This window comes from Schistocerca americana, chromosome 2, assembly GCF_021461395.2.
Source record: "Schistocerca americana isolate TAMUIC-IGC-003095 chromosome 2, iqSchAmer2.1, whole genome shotgun sequence".
Classification (NCBI taxonomy): Eukaryota; Metazoa; Arthropoda; class Insecta; order Orthoptera; family Acrididae; genus Schistocerca; species Schistocerca americana.
Window position 1 is genome coordinate 1,022,557,891 of NC_060120.1, and position 26,238 is coordinate 1,022,584,128.

Sequence of the window (26,238 nt, forward strand, 5' to 3'; positions counted from 1 at the left end):
ACACGTCCATGCCCGAGGCAGCATTAGAACCTGCGACCGTAACGGTCGCGCGGTTCCAGACTGGAGCGCGTAGAGCCGCTTGGCCACTCCGGAGAGCACTAGATTGGAATAATAGAGAAATGCGAAGCTGGCTCGATGACCCTCTGCCAGGCACTTGAATGTGATTTGCAGAGTATCCATGTAGATGTAGATGTAGATGTACCGAGTCTATATTTTATGTAACTCACCTGAACGCGAGGGTGTTGGGACAGCATGTAGACAACGGCTTCTGCAATGTCTTCTGATTCCAGGAAAGGCATATCCTTCAGTTCGGAGAAAAATTCAAGTACCTTTGGGGGAGCAGCTGCCATGTTTGATGTTCCTTCAGTTCGTACTGCGCCTGGAGAAACTTCCTGCAAGAAGACACATTGCACTAAGATGTAAGTACAGTCGCAGGAATCAAATTTTGAAAATCAAAATCCTATCACTTTGTTCTTCCCTCTTCCTCTTTCTTTCTCTCTCTCTCTCTCTCTCTCTCTGACACACACACACACACACACACACACACACACACACACTCACTCACAGAACATACCCACACGACCTTACATACAAAACCATTACCACCAAGAGAATCCCATCAACACATTACCACTTCGTCTTCAGGCACGAGTGGCCTACCGGGACCATCCGACCGCCGTGTCATCCTCAGAGGAGGATGCGGATAGGAGGGGCGTGGAGTCTCCACATCGATATCCTGGCCGTTATGATGGTATTCTTGACCGAAGCCGCTACTCAGTTGGCATCACGAGGCTGAGTGCACCCCGAAAAATGGCAACAGCGGATGGCGGCTGGATGGTCACCCATCCAAATGCCGGCCACGCGCAACGACGATTCAAATTATAGATTATCGTTACTAGTTACGTGTAAAACGTAGTGTAGGCCACGAATGCGGGTATTCATGCTTTATTTAATATTAAATGCACAGCGACGCCGTAAGAACTACTCTTTCAACTGCTATTATGATGGCGTACTGGAAATCCGTAGCAGGAAATGGGAAAAGAAAAATAGTAGGAGAACATGTAGTATAGCAATGAAAGAGGAAGCTGCCTGATAGGGTTCTGCACAGAACATAATTTAAGCATCGCTAATACTTGATTTAAATATCATGAGAGAAGATTGTGTAAGTGTAAGACTTGGAAACACAGTAAGGTTTCCAATATACTGCATAATGGTAAGGAATAGTCTCCGAAATCAAATTATAAGGGCAAAAACTTCCAGGGGCAGATGTGGATTCTGACCATAAGTTATTAGCTATGAATTTTAGATATAAAGTAAAAAAAAAAGACGAGACTTGAATAAATTGACGAACGTGAGGCTGTTGAGAGTTTCAGAGGGGTAAGAAACACAACAATAGATGAATGGGTACTCTTCAGGGATAAAACAGTGAAGGCAGCCGAGGTTAAATAGGGAAAAACACGGAGCACAGTACAAATTATTGGACAAAGAATGAGAGAATGAATGTAAAGGAGAAAATACAAAAATTCAGCAGATGAAACAGGCAAAAGAGAATACAGACATCTAAAAATTGAGTCTGACAGGAAGTGAGAACGACAAAACAGAAGTAGCCAGATGAGAAATGCAATGATATTGAAGCATTCGTTACTAGCGAAATGATAAACGTCACCTATAGGAATTATAAGGAGATAATTGCACAAATGAGAAGGTGTATGAGTATCAAGAGATCAGATGGAAAGACAGTTATAACTAAAGAAGGGAAAGCTGAAAAGCGAGATCAGATAGAAAGACAGTTCAAACCAAACAAGGGAAAGCTGAAAAGCGAAAGAAATCTATAGATGACTATAGAACGGAAATGTCCTTGAGGGTAATACAATAGAAAGGGCGCATAAAGTAGATTAAGATGAGCTGGGGATCATGACATTGGTAGAAGAATTTGGCAGAGCACTGAAAGACATAAGTCGAGACAAGACTGTTGGAGTAGACGACATTCCTTCAAAACTATTGAGATCCGTGGTAGATACAGCCATGACAGAACTGTTCCACCTGGTGTGAAAGTTATAGGAGGCAGTCGAAACACCATCAGACTTCAGAATCCAATTTCAAAGGAAGGAAGGCGCTGAAAGTGTGAATATTGACGAACTATCAATACAATAAGTCATGGTTCCAAAACACTGACATGAATTGAAACTAGTAGATGCCGACCTGGGAAGATCGCTTTGGGTTCTGCAGAAATGGACACACGAGCGAGACAATAGTACGCTACGATTCATCTTAGATGATAGGTAAGGCAAATGTATGCTTATAATGTCTGGATTTACAGGAAACTTTTTACAATGTCAACTGGAATACGATCTTTGAAATTATGAAGATAGAAACGATAAAATAAATGTACTGAATGGTTATTTAAAACTTGTGCAGAAACTAGACTGCAGTTATGGGAGTTGAAAGACATGAAAGGAAAGCAGTAGATAAGAAGGGAATGAGACAGACTTGTAACTTATTCCGATATTGCTAAATCTATACACTGGACATGCTGTGAAGGCAATCAGGGAGACATTTGGAAAGGGAATTAAACTTCAGCGAGACGAAATAAAACCTTGAGGTTTGCTAATGATATAGTAATTCAGAAGAGAACTTGGAAGAGCAGTTGATTAGAATGGGCAGCGTCTTGAAAAGAGGTTATAAGATGAATATCAACAAAAGCAAAAATACGATAATGGAATGCAACGGAATTCAACCAGATGATGCTGAAAGAATTAGATTAGAAAATGAGACACTAAAATAGTAGATGGATTCTATTAATCATGCAGGAATATTTGACGATGTCCGAAACAGAGAGGATATGAAATGTAGATAAGCTAAAACACGAAAGATTTCCTGAAACAGAGATGTCTGTTAAGATCTAATGCGAATTTAAGTTTTAGGAAGTCTTTTGTGAAGGTATTTATGTGGAAAGTAGCGCTGAAATCAAGTGTAACGTGGACGATAAGCAGCTGAGACAGGAAGTGAATAGAAATGTTTGAAATGCGGTGCTACGGAGAAACGCTAAAGATTAAATGGGTATATCGGAAAAACTAATTGTGAGATACTTAATCGAACTGAAAAGAAAAAAATAAATTTATTGCATAACTTGACTAAAAGAAGGGATCAGTTGATGGGACACATACTGAGGCATGAAGTAATCGTCAGGTTGGTACTAGAGGGATACATGGTGTGGGCGAGGGGGGGGGGGGGGGGGAGGGGGAAGGGGAGGAGTGGTAAGAAAAAGTAGAGGAGGACCAAAGTTTGAATACAGTAGTTTCAAATAGATGTAGGCAGTGCAAATCCCTAAGCGGACACGCAGATTTGGCTTTCTCTGGTTTCCCTATAATCGCGTGAGCAAATGCACGAATTGCTCCTTTGATGAGAATCTCATTCTTATTCATACCCAATCTGAACTTGTACTGTCACTAATGATTACATCGTACATAGTACGCTCCACCCTAACGTCCCTGCCTCTTCAATGGTGAATCCCATATTCGGTTGCAAAGTAGCCTGAGACATATTTTAGTTGAAGTGTAATTGTGGTGTCACAGCTAGACACCACACTTGCTAGGTGGTAGCTTTAAATCGGCCGCGGTCCATTAGTACATGTCGGACCCGCGTGTCGCCACTGTGTGATCGCAGACCGAGCGCCACCACAAGGTAGGTCTCGAGATACGGACTAGCACTCGCTCCAGTTGTACGGACGACTTTGCTAGCGACTACACAGACGAAGCCTCGCTCATTAGCCGAGCCAATAGTTAGAATAGCCTTCAGCTAAGTCAATGGCTACGACCTAGCAAGGCGCCATTAGTAACATTGCATGTATCTAAAGAGTCTCACTTGTATCGCCACAATCTCCAGATGTACCAAAAGGATGGATTAAAGTTAAGTATTCCAGAAGCTACGTACTTTTCTTTATAGCATTCATTACGTATCCTGTTTCAGACCTCACGCCATCCTGCTTTAGCTTAGCGCGTGCCTTTCGGCTTCCTCTCATTGTGTCTAGGCTGTCTTGTCTAGACACAACAGTAATCTGTTATCATTTGTCAGAAATTGCCGAAATTAACGCCTTCCGACGAAACATGGCTTCTCTGCAGGTTGACAAATTATCTATTTCATGCACAGACCTACTAGTTTTCCATACGTGTAAGTCTGCAGGCAAAGCATCCTTGCAGCTTCTTTGATGTTACACATGTCCGAAAGAACAGATTAGATCTTCATATAGTTAAGGCTAACCGGCCATTGACCTTCTTGTTCTGTGCTGGATGCACACGCATTGCCCGAAGTCTTACGGGACCCGGTAAGATTGTCTGCCGCGAGTAACGAGTGTAATGGGCAGGGGCACTACCAACGTAGTGTGTGGACATTAAGTTGGGAATGTGGGTCTCACGGGGAGCGTGCAGGGGATAAATCCCTGCAGTCGCTCTATCCTATCTGCACTCGGTGGCTCAGATGCCTAGAGCGTCTGTCATGTAAGCAGGAGAACCCGGGTTCGAGTGCTCGTCGGGACACACATTTTGAACTGTCCCCGTTGATGTACATTAACGTCTGTCGACAGGTTAGGGTCTTGGTTCCATTATCTTTTCGTTATATAGGATAGATCATCCAGAGCTCACCTCGTGTATGTATGTTGTTGTTGTTGTTGCAAAGACTAGTGTGGTACAGTTTTCTACGCTAGTCTATTCTGTGGAAGCCTCTTCATCTCTACATAAATAGTGAAACCAATATCCATTTGAACCTGCTTTCTGTTCCGGCCCATTACGTAAGTGGCGCTTCCTTGATTACTCGGGATTTGTCCCATCAACCGAATCCTCGAATCCTTCCTTCCCCCCCCCCCCCCCCCCCCCCCCCCTTGATGCCTCACAACGTGTCCTACCAACCGATCCCTTCTTGTAGTCAAGTTGTGACGCAAATTTATCTTCTCCCCAATTCTATTCAATACCTCCTTATTAGTTACCATCTAATCTTCAGCATGCTTCTGAAACAATAAATTTCAAAGACTTCTGTTTTGATCTAGACTGAACTGCTTATCGTCTACATTTCACTATACAAATACTTTAAGAAAAAGTTTCCTAAGCTGAAAATTATATCAGACGTAAGCTAAATTCTCCTTTTGACAAATACTTTTCTCCCCATTGCCACGCTGTTTGCATCAAATTTGCTTCTTGCATCGTCAGTTACTTTACTAACAAATATCAAAACTTACGTGCTATTTTCAGTATCTCCGTTGTTAATCTAATTCCCTTAACACTACCAAATTTAATTCGACTACATCCCACTACCATTGTTGACGATTTTATCGTTTCAAGACATTCCGTTCAACTGTTCGTCCAAATCCTTTGCAGACTCTGAGCGATTTAAAATACCATCAGCAAGTTTGAGATTTTTTATTTACTTTCCCTGAACTGTAATGCCCGTTCCAAATTTTCCTTAGTTTCCTTTACTGCCCGCTCAACGTACAGACTGAATAACACCGGGGTAGGCCTGGGACATGTTTCATTCCCTTTTCAAATACTGCTTCCCTTTCATGTCCTTCGACTCTTACAGCTGCAGTCCGGTTTCTGGAAGAATGTGCCAACCAATTCGCACATTATACTGGAATCTCGCTCCCGTGACCGTATTTCATATTATGTGGTTGCAATAATCACTGTAGCTGTGCTATTGTTCGCCTAGTTCCTGTCCAAACACTAGGCTTCACAGACATCAGATTCTTAAGACGATTTGCATCCACATCACGCCAATTACACATAAATCAAAAGTAAGACCATATATCCCTTGTTCGCACGGTTCATTTGCTAGCATAATCCGTCTTGTTTTATTTGAACGCTAATACACTGACTTAATTTGTATGTGGCAAAGATAGTCTATGTTCAAATATTGATTCTTCGTCCGGAACTGCGTTTTCTTGTTTTATTAATCACGCGTGATGGGTCTTATACTTGGACTAAGTGCGTTCTGTTCGACCTGTAACTTTGTAACTTGTATCTGCAATATTTTCTTGATTAATGAGAATCAGCATATGCTACGTTACTAAGAATAGCTGGAATACAAGTACTAAGATAACTTGCGAAAAACAAATAAAAGATAGTCTCATAACAATAATGATATGCAAGCATCCTTAATTTGAAAACAGACAGCATGTGACTTTTCCTTCATTAGACATGTGCCACTTATGATGGATGACTTACCCCAACTCGTATCTTGCTGCCCTTGGCGACCAGGTCTTTCCTCAGCCCTTCGAGCAATACTTTGACGGCGTGCTTGCTGGCGTAGTACATCGCCATACCATCTATAGTCGGTGGTGTGTGTCCGGCGACACTGAAAATTAGATACCAGGTTACAACTTTTGAAACAGGATCCAGCATCGCATGTGAGTAACATATCAGTACGTGAGGCCCGTCTTGGAAGATTAACATCAACTCATAATTTACCAGTGAAACACACTGATTATATTTTGCTGTCTATTTCGTAAAGTGCTACTTAATTACTCTTCTTCCCAATACTTCTTCTTATTCCTTCTTACTTCTACCTGACTGTACTTTTACAGTCAATAATCTGGACCCAGCACATAAATCAATGGTGGTGATGAATTACGCTTAGTCCATTCTTGGAAATGTAAATAGCTCCACGGTCGTATTAATTTTTACTACTGTCAGGGACAAATTACGTGAACGTGACACTTTCCGAGGGATGTATTTGGAGTATCAGTATGACTTACTACTGGTTCTATTGATTGGAAAGGAACAATTCAGAGACAGTGGTATTATGGGAACAAAGTTTCTTGTGTTGGAATTTTTGTGTAAGTCGTTAGTGGTTTTCTTGCTGCATCAAATTACGGTAGAAACCGGGCTTTCTATCATTACTTCCGTGACCTTCACTGGAAATAATTGGTTGTTGTCGTGCCAAGTAACGATCCAAACAAAAGTGACCATGAAATTTCTACACACCTGCTACGTCGGAACTGAAGCGCCATCCGGCCCTAGATGTGGATTCTAAAGTGGAGAAGTGCGTAGTATTAAATTTGATATTAGTGAAGGTCCTTGAAGTATATAATAAACCATATGAAAACTAGACTGTGATACAATACATGGACAATATGTATACACCTGATCTCGGCTAGAGTTTGTTAGCTTCAGCTGGTCTCACTAAGCGTGTAGATGTTCGGCTGTTTTATATTTTAAACCTCGTAAATGATTGTCAAATGAAAAAAAATGAAAAAAATAGTCATGTCCATTTGAGCTAACGCAGTTCTGTTACCTTTCTGGGGGACTTTTCATGTACGAATCAATTAAAACGTTTTTGCTTATTAAAGGTTTGCTGAATCTTTACGAGCTTGTGTGCGGGAACTTAACCTGACACGTGTCCAAGTGAAAACCTTTCACCATCGACAATGATTGCTGGTGCTGTCTTCCACCTGTTGCAACAGCTGTTCACTAGGCGTGACACACAGACTCATACATTACTATTAGGATCGCAAAGCTGTGTCTAAATTGTCTACACTAGACTGCAAGGTACAGACATACGTTACTGAATAAAACTAAGAACACAATGCCGAGACAGGAAGTGACACAAGCGCACCTGTTGATGTGGATGATGAAGCCGTCGTCGACGCCCCTGCTCAGCATGTCCTGCACGGCCTCCCTGGTGCAGATGCTCAGACCCAGCACGTTCACGTCCAGGATGCGCTTCCAGTCTTCCGTCTTGCCCTCTGGTCACAAGAACAAAGATAAATACTACTGCACGTGCGTAAACATTTATGCAATCTGTGTTACTAAATGGTTAACCTGGTGAACAGTCACTTGGTTCCAGCTGAAGGTTTGCATAACCCTGTGCTTCTTTAAAATATTCACCGTGACCCCGGAAGTTAATCAAGAGCCAGACACACCATTAAGATCCAAGTTGAAATTGTTAAGCACAACGGAATGACTAATATGAAAAATATGGCGGTAGCTGTGGATTCGAAAGTGGAGAAGTGCGAAGTATTAAATCTACATCTACATCCATACTCCGCAAGCCAAGTGACGGTGTGTGGCGGAGGGTATTTTGAATACCTCTATCGGTTCTCCCTTCTATTCCAGTTCCGTATTGTTCGTGGAAAGAAAGATTGTCGATATGCCTCTGTGTGGGCTCTAATCTCTCTGATTTTATCCTCATGGTCTCTTCGCGAGATATACGTAGGAGGGAGCAATATACTGCTTGACTCCTCGGTGAAGGTATGTTCTCGAAACGTCAACAAAAGCCCGTACCGAGCTACTGAGCGTCTCTCTTGAGTCTTCCACTGGAGTTTATCTATCACCTCCGTAACACTCGCTGTTACTAAATGATCCTGTAACGAAGCGCGCTGCTCTCCGTTTGATCTTCTCTATCTCTTCTATCAACCCTATCTGGTAAGGATCCCACACTGGTGAACAATATTCAAGCAGTGGGCGAACAAGTGTACTGTAACCTACTTCCTTTGTTTTCGGACTGCATTTCGTTAGGATTCTTCCAATGAATCTGTCTGGCATCTGCTTTACCGACGATCAACTTTATATGATCATTCCATTTTAAATCACTCCTAATGCCTACTCCCAGATAATTTGTGGAGTTAACTGCTTCCATTTGCTGACCTGCTATATTGTAGCTAAATGATAAAGGATCTTTCTTTCTATGTATTCGCAGCACATTAAACTTGTCTACATTGAGATTCAATTGCCATTCCCTGCACCATGCGTCAGTTCGTTGCAGATCCTCCTGTATTTCAGCACAATTTTCGATTGTTACAACCTCTCGATATACCACAGCATCACCGGCAAAAAGCCTCAGTGAACCCCCGATGTTATCCACAAGGTCATTTATGTATATTGTGAATAGCAACGGTCCTACGACACTCCCCTGCGGCACACCTGAAATCACTCTTACTTCGGAAGACTTCTCTCCATTGAGAATGACATGCTCCGTTCTGTTATCTAGGAACTCTTCAATCCAACCACACAATTGGTCTGATAGTCCATATGCTCTTACTTTGTTCATTAAACGACTGTGGGGAACTGTATCGAACGCCTTGCGGAAGAAACACGGCATCTATCTGGGAACCCGTGTCTATGGCCCTCTGAGTCTCGTGGACGAATAGCGCGAGCTGGGTTTCACACTATCTCTTTTTCGAAACCCATGCTAATTCCTACAGAGTAGATATCTAGTCTCTAGTCATTATACTCGAACACAACACGTGTTCCAAAATTCTACAACTGATCGACGTTAGAGATACAGGTCTATAGTTCTGCACATCGACGTCCCTTCCTGAAAACGGGGATGACCTGTGCTCTTTTCCAATCCTTTGGAACGCTACGCTCTTCTAGAGACCTACGGTACACCGCTGCAAGAAGGGGGGCAAGTTCCTTTGCGTACTCTGTGTAAAATAGAACTGGTATCCCATCAGGTCCGGCGGCCTTTCCTCTTTTGAGCGATTTTAATTGTTTTTCTATCCCTGTGTCATCTATTTCGATATCTACCGTTTTGTCATTTGTGCGACAATCTAGAGAAGGAACTACATTGCTTTCTTCCTCTGTGAAACCTATGGAAAAAGACATTTAGTATTTCGGCCTTTAGTCTTTCATCCTCTGTTTCAGTACCATTTTGGTCACAGTATCTCGACATTTTGTTTTGATCCACCTACAGCTTTGACATAAGACCAAAATTTCTTACGATTTTCTGCCAAGTCAGTACATAGAACTTTACTTTCGAATTCATTGAACGGCTCTCGCGTGGCCCTCCTCACATTACATTTCGCTTCGCGTAATTTTTGTTTGTCTGCAAGGCTTTGGCTATGTTTCTGTTTGCTGTAAAGTTCCCTTTGCTTCCACAGCAGTTTTCTAACTCGGTTATTGTACCACGGTGGCTCTTTTCCATCTCTTACAATCTTGCTTGGCACATACTCATCTAATGCATATTGTACGATAGTTTTGAACTTTGTCCACTGATCCTCAACACTATCTGTACTTGAGGCAAAACTTTTGTGTTGAGCCGTCAACGACTCTGAAATCTGCTTTTTGTCACTTTTGCTAAACAGAAAAATCTTGCTACCTTTTTTAATATTTCTATTTACGGCTGAAATCATCGATGCAGTAATCGCTTTATGATCGCTGATTCCCTGTTTTGCGTTAACTGTTTCAAATAGTTCGGGTCTGTTTGTCACCAGAGGGTCTAATATGTTATCGCCACTAGTCGGTTCTCTGTTTAAGTGCTCAAGGTAGTTTTTAGATAATGCACTTAAAAAAATTTCACTGGGTTCTTTGTCCCTGCCCCAGTTATAAACGTTTGAGTCTCCCTGTCTATATCTGGCAAATTAAAATCTCCACCTAGAACTATAACATGGTCGGCTAATCTACTCGAAATATTTTCCAAATTTTCCTTTTTTTTACCACAACAGCTATCAGTACAAGGTGTTAACAGTGGTGGTGGTGGTTAGTGTTTAACGTCCCGTCGACAACGAGGTCATTAGAGACGGAGCGCAAGCTCGGGTTAGGGAAAGATTGGGAAGGAAATCGGCCGTGCCCTTTCAAAGGAACCATCCCGGATTTGCCTGAAACGATTTAGTGAAATCACGGAAAACCTAAATCAGGATGGCCGGAGACGGGATTGAATCGGGTGTTAACAGAAAAATGTTTTTAATCCATTAATTTAATAAACTAAAAATACACATTAACCGCATCTCCCTATGGAAGAAATTTAGTTGATATTACAAAATGTGCCCTAGGTATCCGCTGATTTTAAGCGTTACCTCAGAATAAATGAGAAAGTGCCCTTTTGACGCAACTCAGGAACTTTTATTCCAACGAATATAGTTAGACTGAGGAACACGTGTATCTACTAAAGCAATGCTGGACTGGGACAGACAACCACAGTGATATGAGTAAATGCGGACCAAGCGTTGTCCTACGATGCCGGTGCAGCTAATAATGCTCAACATAAATATTCAGCATGAGACGTACGGAAAGCTGCTGTCATAGTACAGGACGTGGGTCGTGCTTCAGCTAATATAAAGTCTCGGCCCCTATATGTTACGAAGGAGTGCCCCAGATCCGGGTCTGCTCGTCTCTCAATGGACTGTTCAATCCGTCCACGTCTCTGTCCCATAGCTCTCTATATTATAGCTAAACTGTACAGCCTGCTCTTTTCGTCCTGGTATACAGCAGCTAGGTGCAAATCACTGTATAATAAGACTCCCCGGCCAGTGGCATGATTCCCTCTTACACAAAACTCCCGCCAAGAAAGTGCAATGCGTTAAAATCCTGATGACTTTCCGATTCGCCCTTCTTTCTCAAAATATGTACAACTTCTACTCCGTATTCGTGACGTCACAAACGTTTTTACCAATGACACGTTTTCATGCTCGTAACTGCCCCCACATCATAAGTCCTCTAAAAGTAAAAAAGCTGCAACCACACCTAGGCTTTTATTTTTCTACAAGCCGTGTTTCTTTGGGAAAGTGTTGGGGTTGTTTGTGGGAGGAGACCAGACAGCGAGGCCATCGGTCTCACCGGATTAGGGAATGACGGGGAAGGGAGTCGGCCGTGCCCTTTCAAAGGAACCATCCCGGCATTTGCCTAGAGTGATTTAGGGAAATCACGGAAAACCTAAATCAGGATGGCCGGACGCGGGATTGAACCGTCGTCCTCCCGAATGCGAGTCCAGAGTGGTAGCCAATGCGCCACCTCGCTCGGTGGGGACGTGTAAGATAGTTATCCGCTGAAGGCACACTTCAGGAGATGACAAAGCGCCGGGCTCCCACTGATAAAGCTCTTTGCCCTAGCCTCTGCTTGGCCACAGGGCTGCAGGCGGCTCATAGATGCACGGTAGCTGCGAACCCCTGGAGCTAGCCGGGCGAGGCAACTTTCACGGAGACAGGAGACATCCAGTGATTAGCCCACATCCGACGTCACTGAACACTCCTGTCCGACCCATTCTGCCGCTACTGCCCCTCTGCTAATGACACAATACTAAACCCACCTCCTTTTACACCTGTCGCCGGTGTGGAATTCCTAAACTTGGCTTCACACGAACAGCAGTTGCTTAGGATCCAGGCGATCGGCAGCTGCGGTCGCCGCTTCCTGACTGGAGCTGTGGATTTGACAGTGCACGTCACTGTTAAACAGTTAGATCAGTAAGATGCGGGTCATATGATCAACGTACCGCAAATTTATATCATGTACACTACTAGCCATTAAAATTGGTACACCAAGAAGAAATGCAGATGATAAACGGGTATTCATTGCACAAATTTATTATACTAGAACCGACATGTGATTACATTTTCACTCAATTTGGGTGCAAAGATCCTGACAAATCAGTACCCACAACAACCACCTCTGGCTGTAATAACGACCTTGATACGCCTGCGCATTGAGTCAGAACAGAGCTTGGATGGCGTTTACAGGTACAGCTGCCCATGCAGCTTCAACACGATACCACAGTTCATCAAGAGTAGTGACTGGAGTATTGTGACGAGTCCGTTGCTTGGCCACCATTGACCAGACGTTTTCAATTGGTGAGAGATCTGGAGAATGTGCTGGCCAGGGCTGCAGTCGAAAATTTTCTGTATCCAGAAAGGCCCGTACAGGACCTGCAACATGCGGTCGTGCATTATCCTGCTGAAATGTAGGGTTACGCAGGGATCGAATGAAGGGTAGAACCACGGGTAGTAACACATTTGAAACGTAGCGTCCACTGTTCAAAGTGCCGCCAATGCGAACAAGAGGTGACCGAGACGTGTAAACAATGGCACCCCATACCATCACGCCGGGTGATACGCCAGTATGGCGATGACGAATACGCGCTTCCAACGTGCATTCACCGCGATGTCGCCAAACACGGATGCGACCATCATGATGCTGTAAACAAAACCTGGATTCTTCCGAAAAAATGACGTTTTGCTATTCGTGCACACAGGTTCGTCGTTGAGTACACCATCACATGCGCTCCTGTCTGTGATGCAGCGTCAAGGGTAACCGCAGCCACGGTCTCCGAGCAGATAGTACATGCTGCTGCAAACGTCGTCGAATTGTTCGTGCAGATGGTTGTTGTCTTGCAAACGTCCCCATTGCTGACTCAGGGATCGAGATGTGGCTGCACGATCCGTTAGAGCCATGCGGATAAGATGGCTGTCATCTCGACTGCTAGTGAAACGAGGCCGTTAGGATCCAGCACGGTGTTCCGTATTACCCTCCTGAACCCACCGATTCCATATTCTGCTAACAGTCATTGGATCTCGACCAACGCGAGCAGCAATGTCGCGATACGATAAACCGCAATCGCGATAGGCTACAATCCGACCTTTATCAAAGTCTGAAACGTGATTGTACGCATTTCTCCTCCTTACACGAGGCATCACAACAACGTTTCACCAGGAAACGCCGGTCAACTGCTTTTTGTGTATGAGAAATCGGTTGGAAACATGTCAGCACGTTGTAGGTGACGCCACCCTTGTGTGAATGCTCTGAAAAGCTAATCATTTGCATATCACAACATCTTCTTTCTGTCGGTTAAATTTCGCGTCTGTAGCACGTCATCTTCGTGCTGTAGCAATTTTAAAGCCTAGTAGTGTATATGTATCAGGTTCGAAGCCTCGAAATCGATAATGCTATAATGAAAAAAAAATTCCAAATCATTCGTAACCTCTTATTAAAACGTTTAGTGACTATTGGCTCTTTCAACGACGATCTACACATTTATAAGATCTCGTTAACCTCTACGATAACGCTATTGAAGGGTCTCTACATGAGCCTCTTCATCATTTTGTTTAACACTTAACTTAATGTACCCACCTCTGGCGCTTCCTTTCTGGGCGCAAACTGTAAACCACATAAAAAAAGAGACTGAGCAGCTTAGTGTGTCTATAGAGACCACACGATACGAGCTCGGGATTGTATACCTTTATATATATTATCTTTATTTCACCTCACATTTTACTAAGATTTTTGATAATTCTCGGAGCCCCACACCATATTCAATACATCTATGCCCAGTATATCAGTACATACATCCTCCCCTCCTCTCACCTGATATATGAAAAGCATGAACGAGAGTGAATGAGGTAAATTTCAGTATCTAGATCTGTAGGAGTAAAAGTTTGCCTGCTACTGTGGCAGAACAGCTAACCCTTTAAAGCACGTACCATGTACCAAAGACGTTTCTGTTCACCTTGGACGAGGCTCTTGGGTTGGCACCAGACAGTAGGGAGATCTCTGAGCACTTCCCGAGGAACAGGACGTGTGGGTTCCAAAGAGTTCACTCGGCGGTGTACCTGGAGACGCGAGACGGGTGACACCGACTAAGTGTGAGTGTGCCTATTCATAGTTAAGTCATTACCTTATTTTTGTAGATTTAACGTCCTGCTGTCATCGCTCATTGTTCGTTGAGCGGTAAACACAATTTTTCCGGTTAATTTCGGAACGTTATAAACAGTTGCATTTGGCCTCGCTTGCAATCCATTGTTCTGCTCTACCTCTGCTCGGACATATGGACTCGATTTCTGTTCGGAATCTAGTTTCCACATGTCTTTGTTGTCTCAGAACGTGTTAAGTACGGATCTAAGACCCTTAAGTTCGCAGATCGTGACTCACAGTAATGTATCCTAGCATAGCCTTCAGCTACGTCATTTGCTACGACCTAGCAAGGCGCCATTATCATTTGCTATTTATCTTGTGATGCATGTTCACCAATTATGGATTAAAGTTAAGTATTCCAGCAGCTATGTACCTTTTTTGCTAGTCTCAATTCCTTGTCATTTCCAGACGCCAGCCTGCGTGAGCTTAAACGCGTGCCTTTCGGCTTCATCTCATAGTGGATTGGCGCTCTTGCCAGTCCACAACATATCCTGTCTAATTTGGTCAGCTATTCTGAATTTCACCATTCATTTTATGCAGAATTTTTTTTTTGTGACGACCACGTGTTCGCGTATTTTGAGAATCATTACACGTCATAGTTACTGATTCTCGATGTAAGACTTCCGAATTAGTTTCAGAATTTCTTCTTTGGTGCAACTGTTAAGTTTATTCTTAACGACGAATTCTTGTTCACTTGCTTCGTGAACTCAAGCCAAGCGAACGACCGTTCGCCAACCACGTGCATAATGGTGAAATTTCTTCTTTATTCTTATATTGTCCCGAATATCTGTTATATGCGTATACGTGCGTGAATGTCGCCATTAAAACATTCCTCTGACCCTTTCATAATTAACAATTAATGATAAATCTTGCGGGTGTCTCCAAGGCGCAGTTGTAAATGTGCTTTTGTAACTCAGCCAAGTGTGTTATGAATAACACCAACCATTTATTAGTTGTTCAAATGTTCAAATGGCTCCAAACACATCTGAGGTCATCAGTCCACTAGACCTAGACTACTTAAACCTAACTAACCTAAGGGCATCACACACATCCTCGTCCGAGGCAGGATTCCAACCTGCGACCGCAGCAGCACCGTGGTTCCCGACTTAAGCGCCTAGAACCGCTCGGAAACATCGGCCAGCATTTATTAGTTGTTTAGCTTATTAGTTTTTTCACCTGTTCTTCAATAAATGTGATATTTTTACCAGAGCACATGTTTACGTATGCCCTCTTATAAAAAAGAAAATAAATAAATAAGAAAAAACCGGCTCTGAGCTCTATGGGACAACATCTGAGGTCATCAGTCCCCTAGACCTTAGAACTACTTAAACCTAACTAAGGACATCACACACATCCATGCCCGAGGTAGGATTCGAACCTGCGACCGCAGCAGTTGCGCGGTCTCGGACAGAAGCGCCTAGAACCGCCGGCTGCACTCGCAAACTTTCATTTTATGTCCTACTGCTATCTATTGTGCAAGAGATAGATATACCCAAGTTATTTTTTTAATATTTATTCAACTATCATAAATGGGCAGATCCGGCAACTCAGTTCATCTAAACATCAAACGTTTTTATTTCGGGTGCATCCAGATACCGTCTTGTCACCTTCCATGTTAACAGATACCTCATTTCCATTAACTGTAGCGTAAAATTTCTGGGGCACAGTATTCGAACGACCACAGCAGCATAAAATACCCGTATCAACGCTTCTTTTTATGCCATTTCTTAACGGATCCGTATATGAGTAATACCAAAAAAATTTACCTCGTCTAATTCTGCTAGTCTGACACAGAAAATACCATAATTCCGTTGGAAAAGTGTATGCTTCTCTCTGAGTTATTAATCAAATTACGAAAACTGGCTGGAATTCGTTTAATATTTCCCTGGTCACTATATGTCTATGTGACAGCACTACTTGAGACATTAGTCGAGTCCACGCCACATCGTGTTGTGGCACTCCTGCGTGCTCGCGGGGGCCCTACACGATATTAGGCAGGTGTACCAGCATCTTTGGCTCTGAAGATCCACACAATATTAGGCAAGTGTAGCAGTATATATATATATATATATATATAGGGTGAGTCACCTAACGTTACCGATGGATATATTTCGTAAACCACATCAAATACTGACGAATCGATTCCACAGACCGAACGTGAGGAGAGGGGCTAGTGTAATTGGTTAATACAAACCATAAAAAAATGCACGGAAGTATGTCTTTTAACACAAACCTACGTTTTTTTAAATGGAACCCCGTTAGTTTTGTTAGCACATCTGAACATATAAACAAATACGTAATCAGTGCCGTTTGTTGCATTGTAAAATGTTAATTACATCCGGAGATATTGTAACCTAAAGTTGACGCTTGAGTACCACTCCTCCGCTGTTCGATCGTGTATATCGGAGAACACCGAATTACGTAGGGATCCAAAGGGAACGGTGACGGACCTTAGGTACAGAAGAGACTGGAACAGCACATTACGTCCACATGCTAACACCTTTTTATTGGTCTTTTTCACTGACGCACATGTACATTACCATGAGGGGTGAGGCACACGTACACACGTGGTTTCCGTTTTCAATTACGGAGTGGAATAGAGTGTGTCCCGACATGTCAGGCCAATAGATGTTCAATGTGGTGGCCATGATTTGCTGCACACAGTTGCAATCTCTGGCGTAATGAATGTCGTACACGCCACAGTACATCTGGTGTGTGATGTCCTTAGGTTAGTTAGGTTTAAGTAGTTCTAAGTTCTAGGGGACTGATGACCACAGTAGTTGAGTCCCATAGTGCTCAGAGCCATTTGAACCATTTGAACATCTGGTGTAATGTCGCCGCAGGCTGCCACAATGCGTTGATTCATATCCTCTGGGGTTGTAGTCACATCAGGGTACACATTCTCCTTTAACGTACCCCACAGAAAGAAATCCAGAGGTGTAAGATCAGGAGAACGGGCTGGCCAATTTATGCGTCCTCCACGTCCTATGAAACGCCCTTCGAACGTGTACCTCACCCCTCATGGTAATGTACATGTGCGTCAGTGAAAAAGACCAATAAAAAGGTGTTAGCATGTGGACGTAACGTGCTGTTCCATTCTCTTCTGTACACCGTTCCCTTTGGATCCCTACGTAATTCGGTGCTCTCCGATATACACGATCGAACAGCGGAGGAGTGGTACTCAAGCGTCAACTTTAGGTTACAATATCTCCGGATGTAATTAACATTTTACAATGCAACAAACGGCACTGATTACATATTTGTTTATATGTTCAGATGTGCTAACAAAACTAACGGGGTTCCATTTTAAAAAAACGTAGGTTTGTGTTAAAAGACATACTTCCGTGCATTTTTTTATGGTTTGTATTAACCAATTACACTAGCCCCTCTCCTCACGTTCGGTCTGTGGAATCGATTCGTCAGTATTTGATGTGGTTTACGAAATATATCCAGCGGTAATGTTAGGCGACTCACCCTATATATATATATATATATATATATATATATATATATATATATATATATATATATAAACTGGTACACCTGCCTAATATCGTGTAGGGCCCCGAGAGCATGCAGAAGTGCCGCAACACGACGTGGCATGGACTCGACTAATGTCTCAAGCTAGTGCTGGAGGGAATTAACACAGTGAATCCTGCAGGGCTGTCCATAAATCCGTAAGGGTACGAGGGGGTGCAGATCTCTTCTGAACAGCGCGCTGCAAGGCATCTAAGATATACTCGATAATGTTCATGTCTGGGGAGTTTGGTGACTAGCAGAAGTGTTTAAACTCAGAAGAGCGTTCCTGGAGCTACTCTGTAGCAGTTCTGGACGTGTGCGGTGTCGCATTTTCCTGCTGGAATTGCCCAAGTCCGTCGGAATGCACAATGGACATGAGTGAATGCAGGTGATCAGATAAGATGCTTACGTACGTGCCACCTGACTGGGTCGTATCTAGATGTATCAAGGGTCCCATATCGCTCCAACTACACACCATTACGGAGCCTCAACAAGCTTGAACTGTCGCCTGCTGACATGCAGGGTCCATGCATTCATGAGGTTGTCTCCATCCCTTACACATCCATCCGCTCGATATACAACTTGAAACGAGACTCGTCCGACCAAGCAACATGTTTCCAGCGAGGCGTAAAGTTTTGTGTCGTACAGTCATCGAGGGTACACGAGTTGGCCTTCGGCTCCGAAAGCCCATATCGATGATGTTTTGTTGAATGGTTCGCCCGCCGACACTTGTTGATGGCCCTGCACTGAAATCTGCAGCAATCTGCGGAAGTGTTGCACTTCTGTCACGTTGAACGATTCTCTTCGGTCGTCGTTGGTCCCGTTCTTGTAGCATCTTTGTCTAGCCACAGCGATGTCGGAGATTTGATGTTTTACCGGATACCTAATATTCACGGTACACTCGTGAAATGGCCGTATGGGAAACTCGTCACTCCATCACTACCCCGGAGAAGCTGTGACCTATCGCTCGTGCGCCGACTGTAACACCACGTACAAATCCACTTAAATCTTGATAACCTGCCAGCAGTAATCGATCTAACAGCTGTGTCAGACACTTGTATTACAGTCAAAATGAACACTTACCTTTTGTTATAGAACTTCTTCTTTCATGTGACTGTGGGTCAGTGTGTAGATACATTTATACACACTTATAGAATCACTCTAACACTTATTATGAAATAGACTGTCATTGGTAATAGAACCCTAAGCACGTTCAAAGAAAACCGCTTCTCGTTGCCCCGTCCGTGTGTCGGTCTATTTGAAGACAGACCGCCGACGGCGGCGCGGAGAAATCTTCTGGGTGTTTCTTGATACCTCCGCCTCACTGGTGCGAAGAAGGAGCATCTATGTGGTGTCGATGGCAAGTGCCAGCTCAACACCTATCGACTGTAACACATGTTTAATGTCTATTACTGGAATGTCTAGCAATTACGCTGACATACGTACACTTTCGAGTCGTTATCGAATCTGTAGCTACAGTACGAGAGAACATGAATGAGGATGAAGAGCAATCTTCAAATCGCGGTTTATTACTAAAATAAATTAATAGCAGTCTCTAAAAAACTATAGAAATGAGTGAAAAGTTATATCGTTGCTGTTAGCCCAAAAACGCAAGTTACAATGACCAAAGTGCATTTTCTGGTCGCAGCGAAATAACAATGACGTTACTTTGCGCCCAGTCTTCGTTTGATGTAGCACATTTGTTTCTCATGGTGGAGTGGGATAAACAAGAATACAACCAGTTTTCTTTGCCATAAATTTTACTTTTTTCGTCCTATGTGTGGACTATAGCAAAACATTGTTCCAATCCCTTTTTCCCCAAACGCAAAACATTTGCTGTTATGTGCACTGCTTCTACACTACTGGGCATTAAAACTGCTATACCACGAAGATGACGTGCTACAGACGCAAAATTTAACCGACAGGAAGAAGATGCTGTGATATGCAAATGATTAGTTTTTCATAGAATTCACACAAGGTTGGCGCCGGTGGCGACACCTACAACGTGCTGACATGAGGAAGGTTTCCAACCGATTTCTCATACACAAACAGCAGTTGACCGGCGTTGCCTGGTGAAACGTTGTTGCGATGCCTCGTGTAAGGAGGGGAAATGCGTACCATCACTTTTCCGACTTTGATAAAGGTCGGATTGTAGCCTACCGCGATTGTGGTTTATCGTATCGCGACATTGTTGCTCGCATTGGTCGAGACCCAATGACTGTTAGCAGAATATGGAATCGGTGGGTTCGGAAGGGTAACACCGTGCTGGATCCTAACAGCCTCGTATCACTAGCAGTCGAGATGACAGCCATCTTATCCGCATGGCTCTAACGGATCGTGCAGCCCCATCTCGATCCCTGAGTCAACAGGTGGGGACGTTTGCAAGACAACAACCATCTGCACGAACAGTTCGACGACGTTTGCAGTAGCATGGACTATCAGATCGGAGACCGTGGCTGCGGTTACCCTTGACGCTGCATCACAGACAGGAGCGCCTGCGATGGTGTACTCAACGACGAACCTGGGTGCACGAATGGCAAAACGTCATTTTTTCGGATGAATCCAGGTTCTGTTTACAGCATCATGATGGTGGCATCCGTGTTTGGCGACATCGCGGTGAACCACAGCACATTGGAAGCGTGTATTCGTCATCGTCATACTGGCGTATCACCCGGCTTGGTGGTATGGGGTGCCAATTGGTTACACGTCTCGGTCACCCCTTGTTCGCATTGACGGCACTTTGAACAGTGGACGCTACATTTCAGATGTGTTACGACCCGTGGCTTTCCCCTGATTCGATCCCTGCGAAACCCTACACTACAGCAGGATAATGCACGACCGCATGTTGCAGGTCCCTTACGGGCCTTTCTGAATACAGAAAATGTTCGACTGCAGCCCTGGCCAGCACATTCTCCAGATCTCTCACCAATTGAAACCGTCTGGTCAATGGTGGCCGAGCAACTGTCTCGTCACAATACGCCAGTCACTACTCTTGATGAACTGTGGTATCGTGTTGAAGCTGCATGGGCAGCTGTACCTGCACACGCCATCCAAGCTATGTTTGACTCAATGCCCAGGCGTATCAAGGGCGTTATTACGGCCAGAGGTGGTTGTTCTGGGTACTGATTTCTCAGGATCTATGCACCCAAATTGCGTGAAAATGTAATCACATATCAGTTCTAGTATAATATATTTGTCCAATGAATACCCGTTTATCATCTGCATTTCTTCTTGGTGCAGCAATTTTAATGGCCAGTAGTGTATTAATTTTCGTCTTACATCTTCCAGTGGCGCAAAACAAAGCTTCGTTAAAGGCCATCCGATCCCGACGGTGAGTCACTCCACCTTGTCAGTGATACTTAACAGCAGTAGTATAGTGCGCTTATCTTCCATATTGAGTCAACAGCAGCAGTACAGTGCGCTTATCTTCCATATTGAGTCACCGCTAGACTTACACTCCTGCACACTTGAGTAAGAGAGAACGAGTGGACGAGTGTGATGCGACCGCAGCGCCACAGTTGTCATACTCGCGTAACCACAGCGAGAACGAAGCAACTCCGTTGGTACTGATGTTAACAGTGGCGCCTTGATTTGTAAGGCATAGAGTCTGCAGCATAAGACTCGTGTACTACCTGCGTCCCTGATCCTTAGCACACGGGATTTGAGCCTGGAGAAGCAGTGACTTGACGCGATACGGAACACCTCTCCACCGAGACAGTGGAACCAAGAAACTGTCCCTACTCATACAGATGAGTGAGTGCAATGTAAATTGTGGGAATGCAGGAGGACGGCGTAGGTTATCTTCAATCAGAAAGATTGGCAACAATTAATAATAAAATGATGTCCATGGGTTGGCAGCTGCGGCGCCTGGCTGACCTTTTTATAGTTCGTACCGCCAACTCGTACACCTGCTGCACTGCGAGTATTTCTAGAGCGGCCTATCGATTGTGGTGCGGTACTCTCCAGAGTCGTGAGTACTGTCACCACATAAATGACAACTCGCAAAAGCTCAGTGCCTCTTTCATTGCAGGAGATACTCCTCTTTTGTGACAAGTGTAGCAGCCGACGGAACCTGATACATTACAAAACGCCCACAGAGTTATATCGTAAGCTTATGTACAAGGTACAGGAGACTTCAAGTATTCAAGTCTCCTGTATGCGAGTTATTTTAGCCCAGCTAGATGGGCGTAATCGAAAACTTTACGTTTCACATACATTCACACTAACAAGGGGAGGCCGCCAATTGCGAAATTCAGATTCGATTCATGCTGCGCATAAGAAAAGTTCATGGCCAGAGGTGTAATGTGCCAAAGCGCCACGATGCACTTCTCAGCCGTTGTCGAGAAAATCGACAGTTAAAAGAAACCGTTGCGGTGAAATACTCTCTACGATTAATAATTTTCTACAGCATCGTGGCGCAGCGGTAAGCGCTCGGGTTCGTAATCCGAAGGTCGCCGCATCGTATCTCGCGCCATGCAATTTTTTTTATAAACTATTAATGAACTGCTTATGCATGTTGGTGAAAGCGGATCGCTCTCCAATTGTACCGCCTCCATTTTTCCGTTTTTTTTTAACAGGGTGTACCAAAGCTCTCCCGTCCGCACTGATTTTCGACGATGTTATAAGTTGCGCTAGTGACCGCATCTACCTTCTTTCGAAGTTAGCAGGCAACTTCGCTGTTATGCTGCGGCTCGTTTCGGACCATTCAACATCTGTCCTTCAAGTGTAACGAGCGAGTAACGGAGTTTATATGTCATACATGCCGCAGCAAATTTGTGTTCGTGGGCTCTCTATTCTAATTCGAACGTTTGACTTACACTATACGTATTCGTTTCGGAATACCGTTTCTACGTCTTCCGTTAACTATACGTGGTTAACATTATGAAGACAATTAATAACATTTGTGAAATACAACTTTGTTTGCGGAAAACATAATAATGATGTTCGAAGTCGCCAGTTTTTCCACGACAAACGACTTTCAACAACTTATTATATGCATAATTGTTGCAACTGATTGCCGGGAATTATTGAATTAAAAAAAAAACAAATACTAAAAAAAAAAAAAAAAAAAAAAGGTGCATGTCGCGAGATTCGATCCAGCGACCTGCAGATTACGAACCCGAGCGCTTACCGCTGCGCCACGATGCTGCAGAAAATTATTAATCGTAGAGAGTATTTCACCGCAACGGTTTCTTTTAACTGTCGATTTTCTCGACAACGGCGGAGAAGTGCATCTTGGTGCTTTGCCACATTACACCTCTGGCCATGAGCTTTCATTATGCGCAGTATGAATCGAATCTGAATTTCACAATTGGCGGCCTCCCCTTGTAAGTGGAACAGTATTTCGTACCAATATCCTTCGCTATGCACCGTACTGAGGTTTGCAGAGTATGTGTGAGCTATGCTGCGGCTCGCATTCGTACTGTTGTAGGTTTCCGTCCTCTGTTGGAGGCCAGACTGTATCGTTTAGTTGACATGGTTGCGGTTGCTTGTATTGGTTTCGCAAGTGTTGCTTGTGCGCTAGTGGCAGCAGTGGTGTTATCGATATATAGTAAGTGTGGCCCTATTTTTGGGGTAACGTTGTTGTTCTTCCGGGTCGTGTAACTGAGCAGTTCGGTTGGGGACTCCGGAGGAGCCAAGAGGGCAGTTCGCGAACACGCCGGGTCTGCTGGCGGCACGCATGCACTGCCGGATGGAAGGGCTGTGGTCACGAGGGTACACGACCTAGTCGTCATCCGGATACAACAAGCCTTAAGTTGTGTGGATTTTAATCCTAGCAGTGAAACCTCCACCATTGTGATATCTCGCGATTCTCCAGTGACTTGGGTTTGTGTTGCTGCTCGCAGTGTCACCGAGACAAAGAGCAGAGAGTGGAATGCTTGGGGAAGGCGGATCTAATTAGCTTTCCTCGACTTCTTGTTACTAATCGCTGCATTCTATGTTTCACTATTTGTTAAGTTCAACTAGCGGTATTTTTCCTGCCTGGTGACCGCTAACGCTCCAGTGAGCGGCCCTGGAGGTTACTACTGTATGTAACGGCAGTGTACGTTTCCTCGCCTTGGCGCTGCTTTCCGGTAAGGCGTGTAGTTTTGACAGTTTCCTCGATTTGTAGGTCAGTTAGTGTTTCTTCTACTCTGGTAGTAGTGATTCCTTTCTCCGTTCGGACGCTCTAAGCACAGCATTCTGAGGTCGTAGTGCTGACCACCGGTTCCGGCTTTGGCGTGGTGTACCATCGTTGCATTGGTTATCAGACGTTAGGTAGTTTCAGCAGATTATCATTAGTCATTCGTTCGACTCCCACTAGTCTGAGTTACCATCTTAAGTGATGCAATTCTTGGCTGCCTTTCTCATCGCTCGCGAAACTGTTTTTGGCCCGAACCTCTCAGAGGTCGATTCCTGGTGCACCGTCTCTGACTGGTCCTTGTGTTTTATTATTCTATTTGTTGTTTTATTCTATGTTTCTAAATTTTTATATAATTGCTATTCTTGGCGTTACAGCACGTATAAATGATTGTGCTACCAAGTTTACCATCATTTTGTCTCACCTGTTTGGTGATCAGTTGCTTGTCCTTTTAAATTAACCTTTGCTGCAGTATTTGCTGCTCACCTCTATGTTTTGTTTAAATTTTTTATGTAATTGCCATTCTTGGCGTTACAGCAGGTGTAAAGGTTGTGCTACCAAGTTTACCAGCATTTTGTCTCACCCGTTTCGTGATCAGTTGCCTGACTTTTTAAATTAACCTTGCTATTGCATCGCTGTTTCACAGTATGTTTGTTACATTTTTTATAATTGCCGTTCTCAGCGTTTAAATCCTTCAGCCGTGGTCACTTGCCTTAAAATTCTAACTGGGCTCACATTTTCTTGTTTTTAAAACATTATTTACTGTGTTTGTATTTTATGCTCATTTGGTAAATTGAACCCACTGAAAGCCACTATTAATTATAGAGTTGTTTACTCTTTCATTAATAACGTCTGATATCTTTATTTATTGCTGAGTCTGGAATTACCCTTTTAAATAAATATGTGTAATTGCAAAAGGGAAACAGTAGTTCAATTACAAATGGCTCTGAGGACTATGGAACTTAACATCTGAGGTCATCAGTCCCCTAGAACTTAGAACTATTTAAACCTAACTAACCTAAGGACATCACACACATCCATGCCCGAGGCAGGATTCGAACCTGCGACCGTAACAGTCGCGCGGTTCCAGACTGAAGCGCCTAGAACCGCTCGGCTACCGCCGCCGGCGGAAACAATAGTAACTGATTACAACCCCGTCCACAATTGTAACCGAACCCTGCCTTCCTTAACTACCAGGTTTCATTGTCTAAATATGTGGATATAGATGTTGAGTAAGAGAGATTGTATTGATCTTAAATGGCTTGGGGATATCAAATGTTCTTCAAAACAGTCAGGTAAGCTAATGCAAAATGTTTCTCTTACCCGTAAGGCTAGTAAAGGGGAATACACCAGCGTTGTTGATGAGGACGTCGACGCCGCCCAGGTTGTCCTTGACCCACTTGAAGGCAGCCAGGATGCTGGCTTCGTCGCTCACATCCCCGGCGATCGCGTGCAGCTTCCCTGGCGCGTCTTTGAGCGCCAGCTCCTGTTGTGAGGCACAAATTCCATACTATACACGAGAAAAGAAGAAAATGATCAAAGCAGATCTCTCACTCTTAGTACAGACTAGTCTTTCGTGTTTTGCTGTGCGTGACATTTCGAACGTTCTCATGATTACGTCGAATTTTTGATAAGAACGATTTACGTAATTTGAATAAATATTCTCCAGTTGTACTTGAGAAATCGTTTATTTGGTTAAGATCGTACACACAGCCCAGGTTTCAGGACCTAAATCCCATCTTCAGGGGCTACAAAAAACGAGGGAAGCAAGAGACATACTGTATAATATTAACTAACACCAAAAGCGTCCATACATATGAACATCTGGTAATACCTCAATTGCTTAAGAGAAAATCGTGTCAGCCATGTTATAAAGCCACAAAGTTATCAAGTAGCATGCGGGATCCCTTGCGGATGAGGCATGAAAAGATTCTCTGTATTTTACTAAGACGGTATCTGTTCCTTCGGACATGTCCGAAAGAACAGATACCATCGCTACCCATGTAGCTCATTAGAATGAAATTACAACCAAATGAAAACCCTTAGCTGCTTACAGGCGTTGACGTACGTTAACGGGGACAGATGAAAATGTGTGCCCCGACTGGGACTCGAACCTGGGATCTCCTGCTTACATGGCAGACGCTCTATCCATCTGGACCACCGAGGTCAAGTGGCCAGTGAGTCTTATATATATGGTGTTGTGGGTTGGCA

The 26,238-nt window shown here is 43.8% G+C and overlaps 1 protein-coding gene across 1 annotated transcript in view; it reads right to left on the bottom strand.

Annotated features, from left to right (window-relative positions):
* The window catches only part of LOC124596400 (farnesol dehydrogenase-like), a 39,965-nt gene that overhangs the window by 6,287 nt on the left and 7,440 nt on the right, over window positions 1-26,238 (bottom strand). Inside the window, exons 2-5 of the mRNA XM_047135527.1 lie at window positions 25,351-25,513; window positions 7,603-7,732; window positions 6,213-6,342; window positions 228-392 (exon numbers count right to left, since the gene is read on the bottom strand). Coding sequence (XP_046991483.1) covers window positions 228-392; window positions 6,213-6,342; window positions 7,603-7,732; window positions 25,351-25,513 — 588 coding nt within the window. The remainder of the gene's footprint in view (window positions 1-227; window positions 393-6,212; window positions 6,343-7,602; window positions 7,733-25,350; window positions 25,514-26,238) is intronic.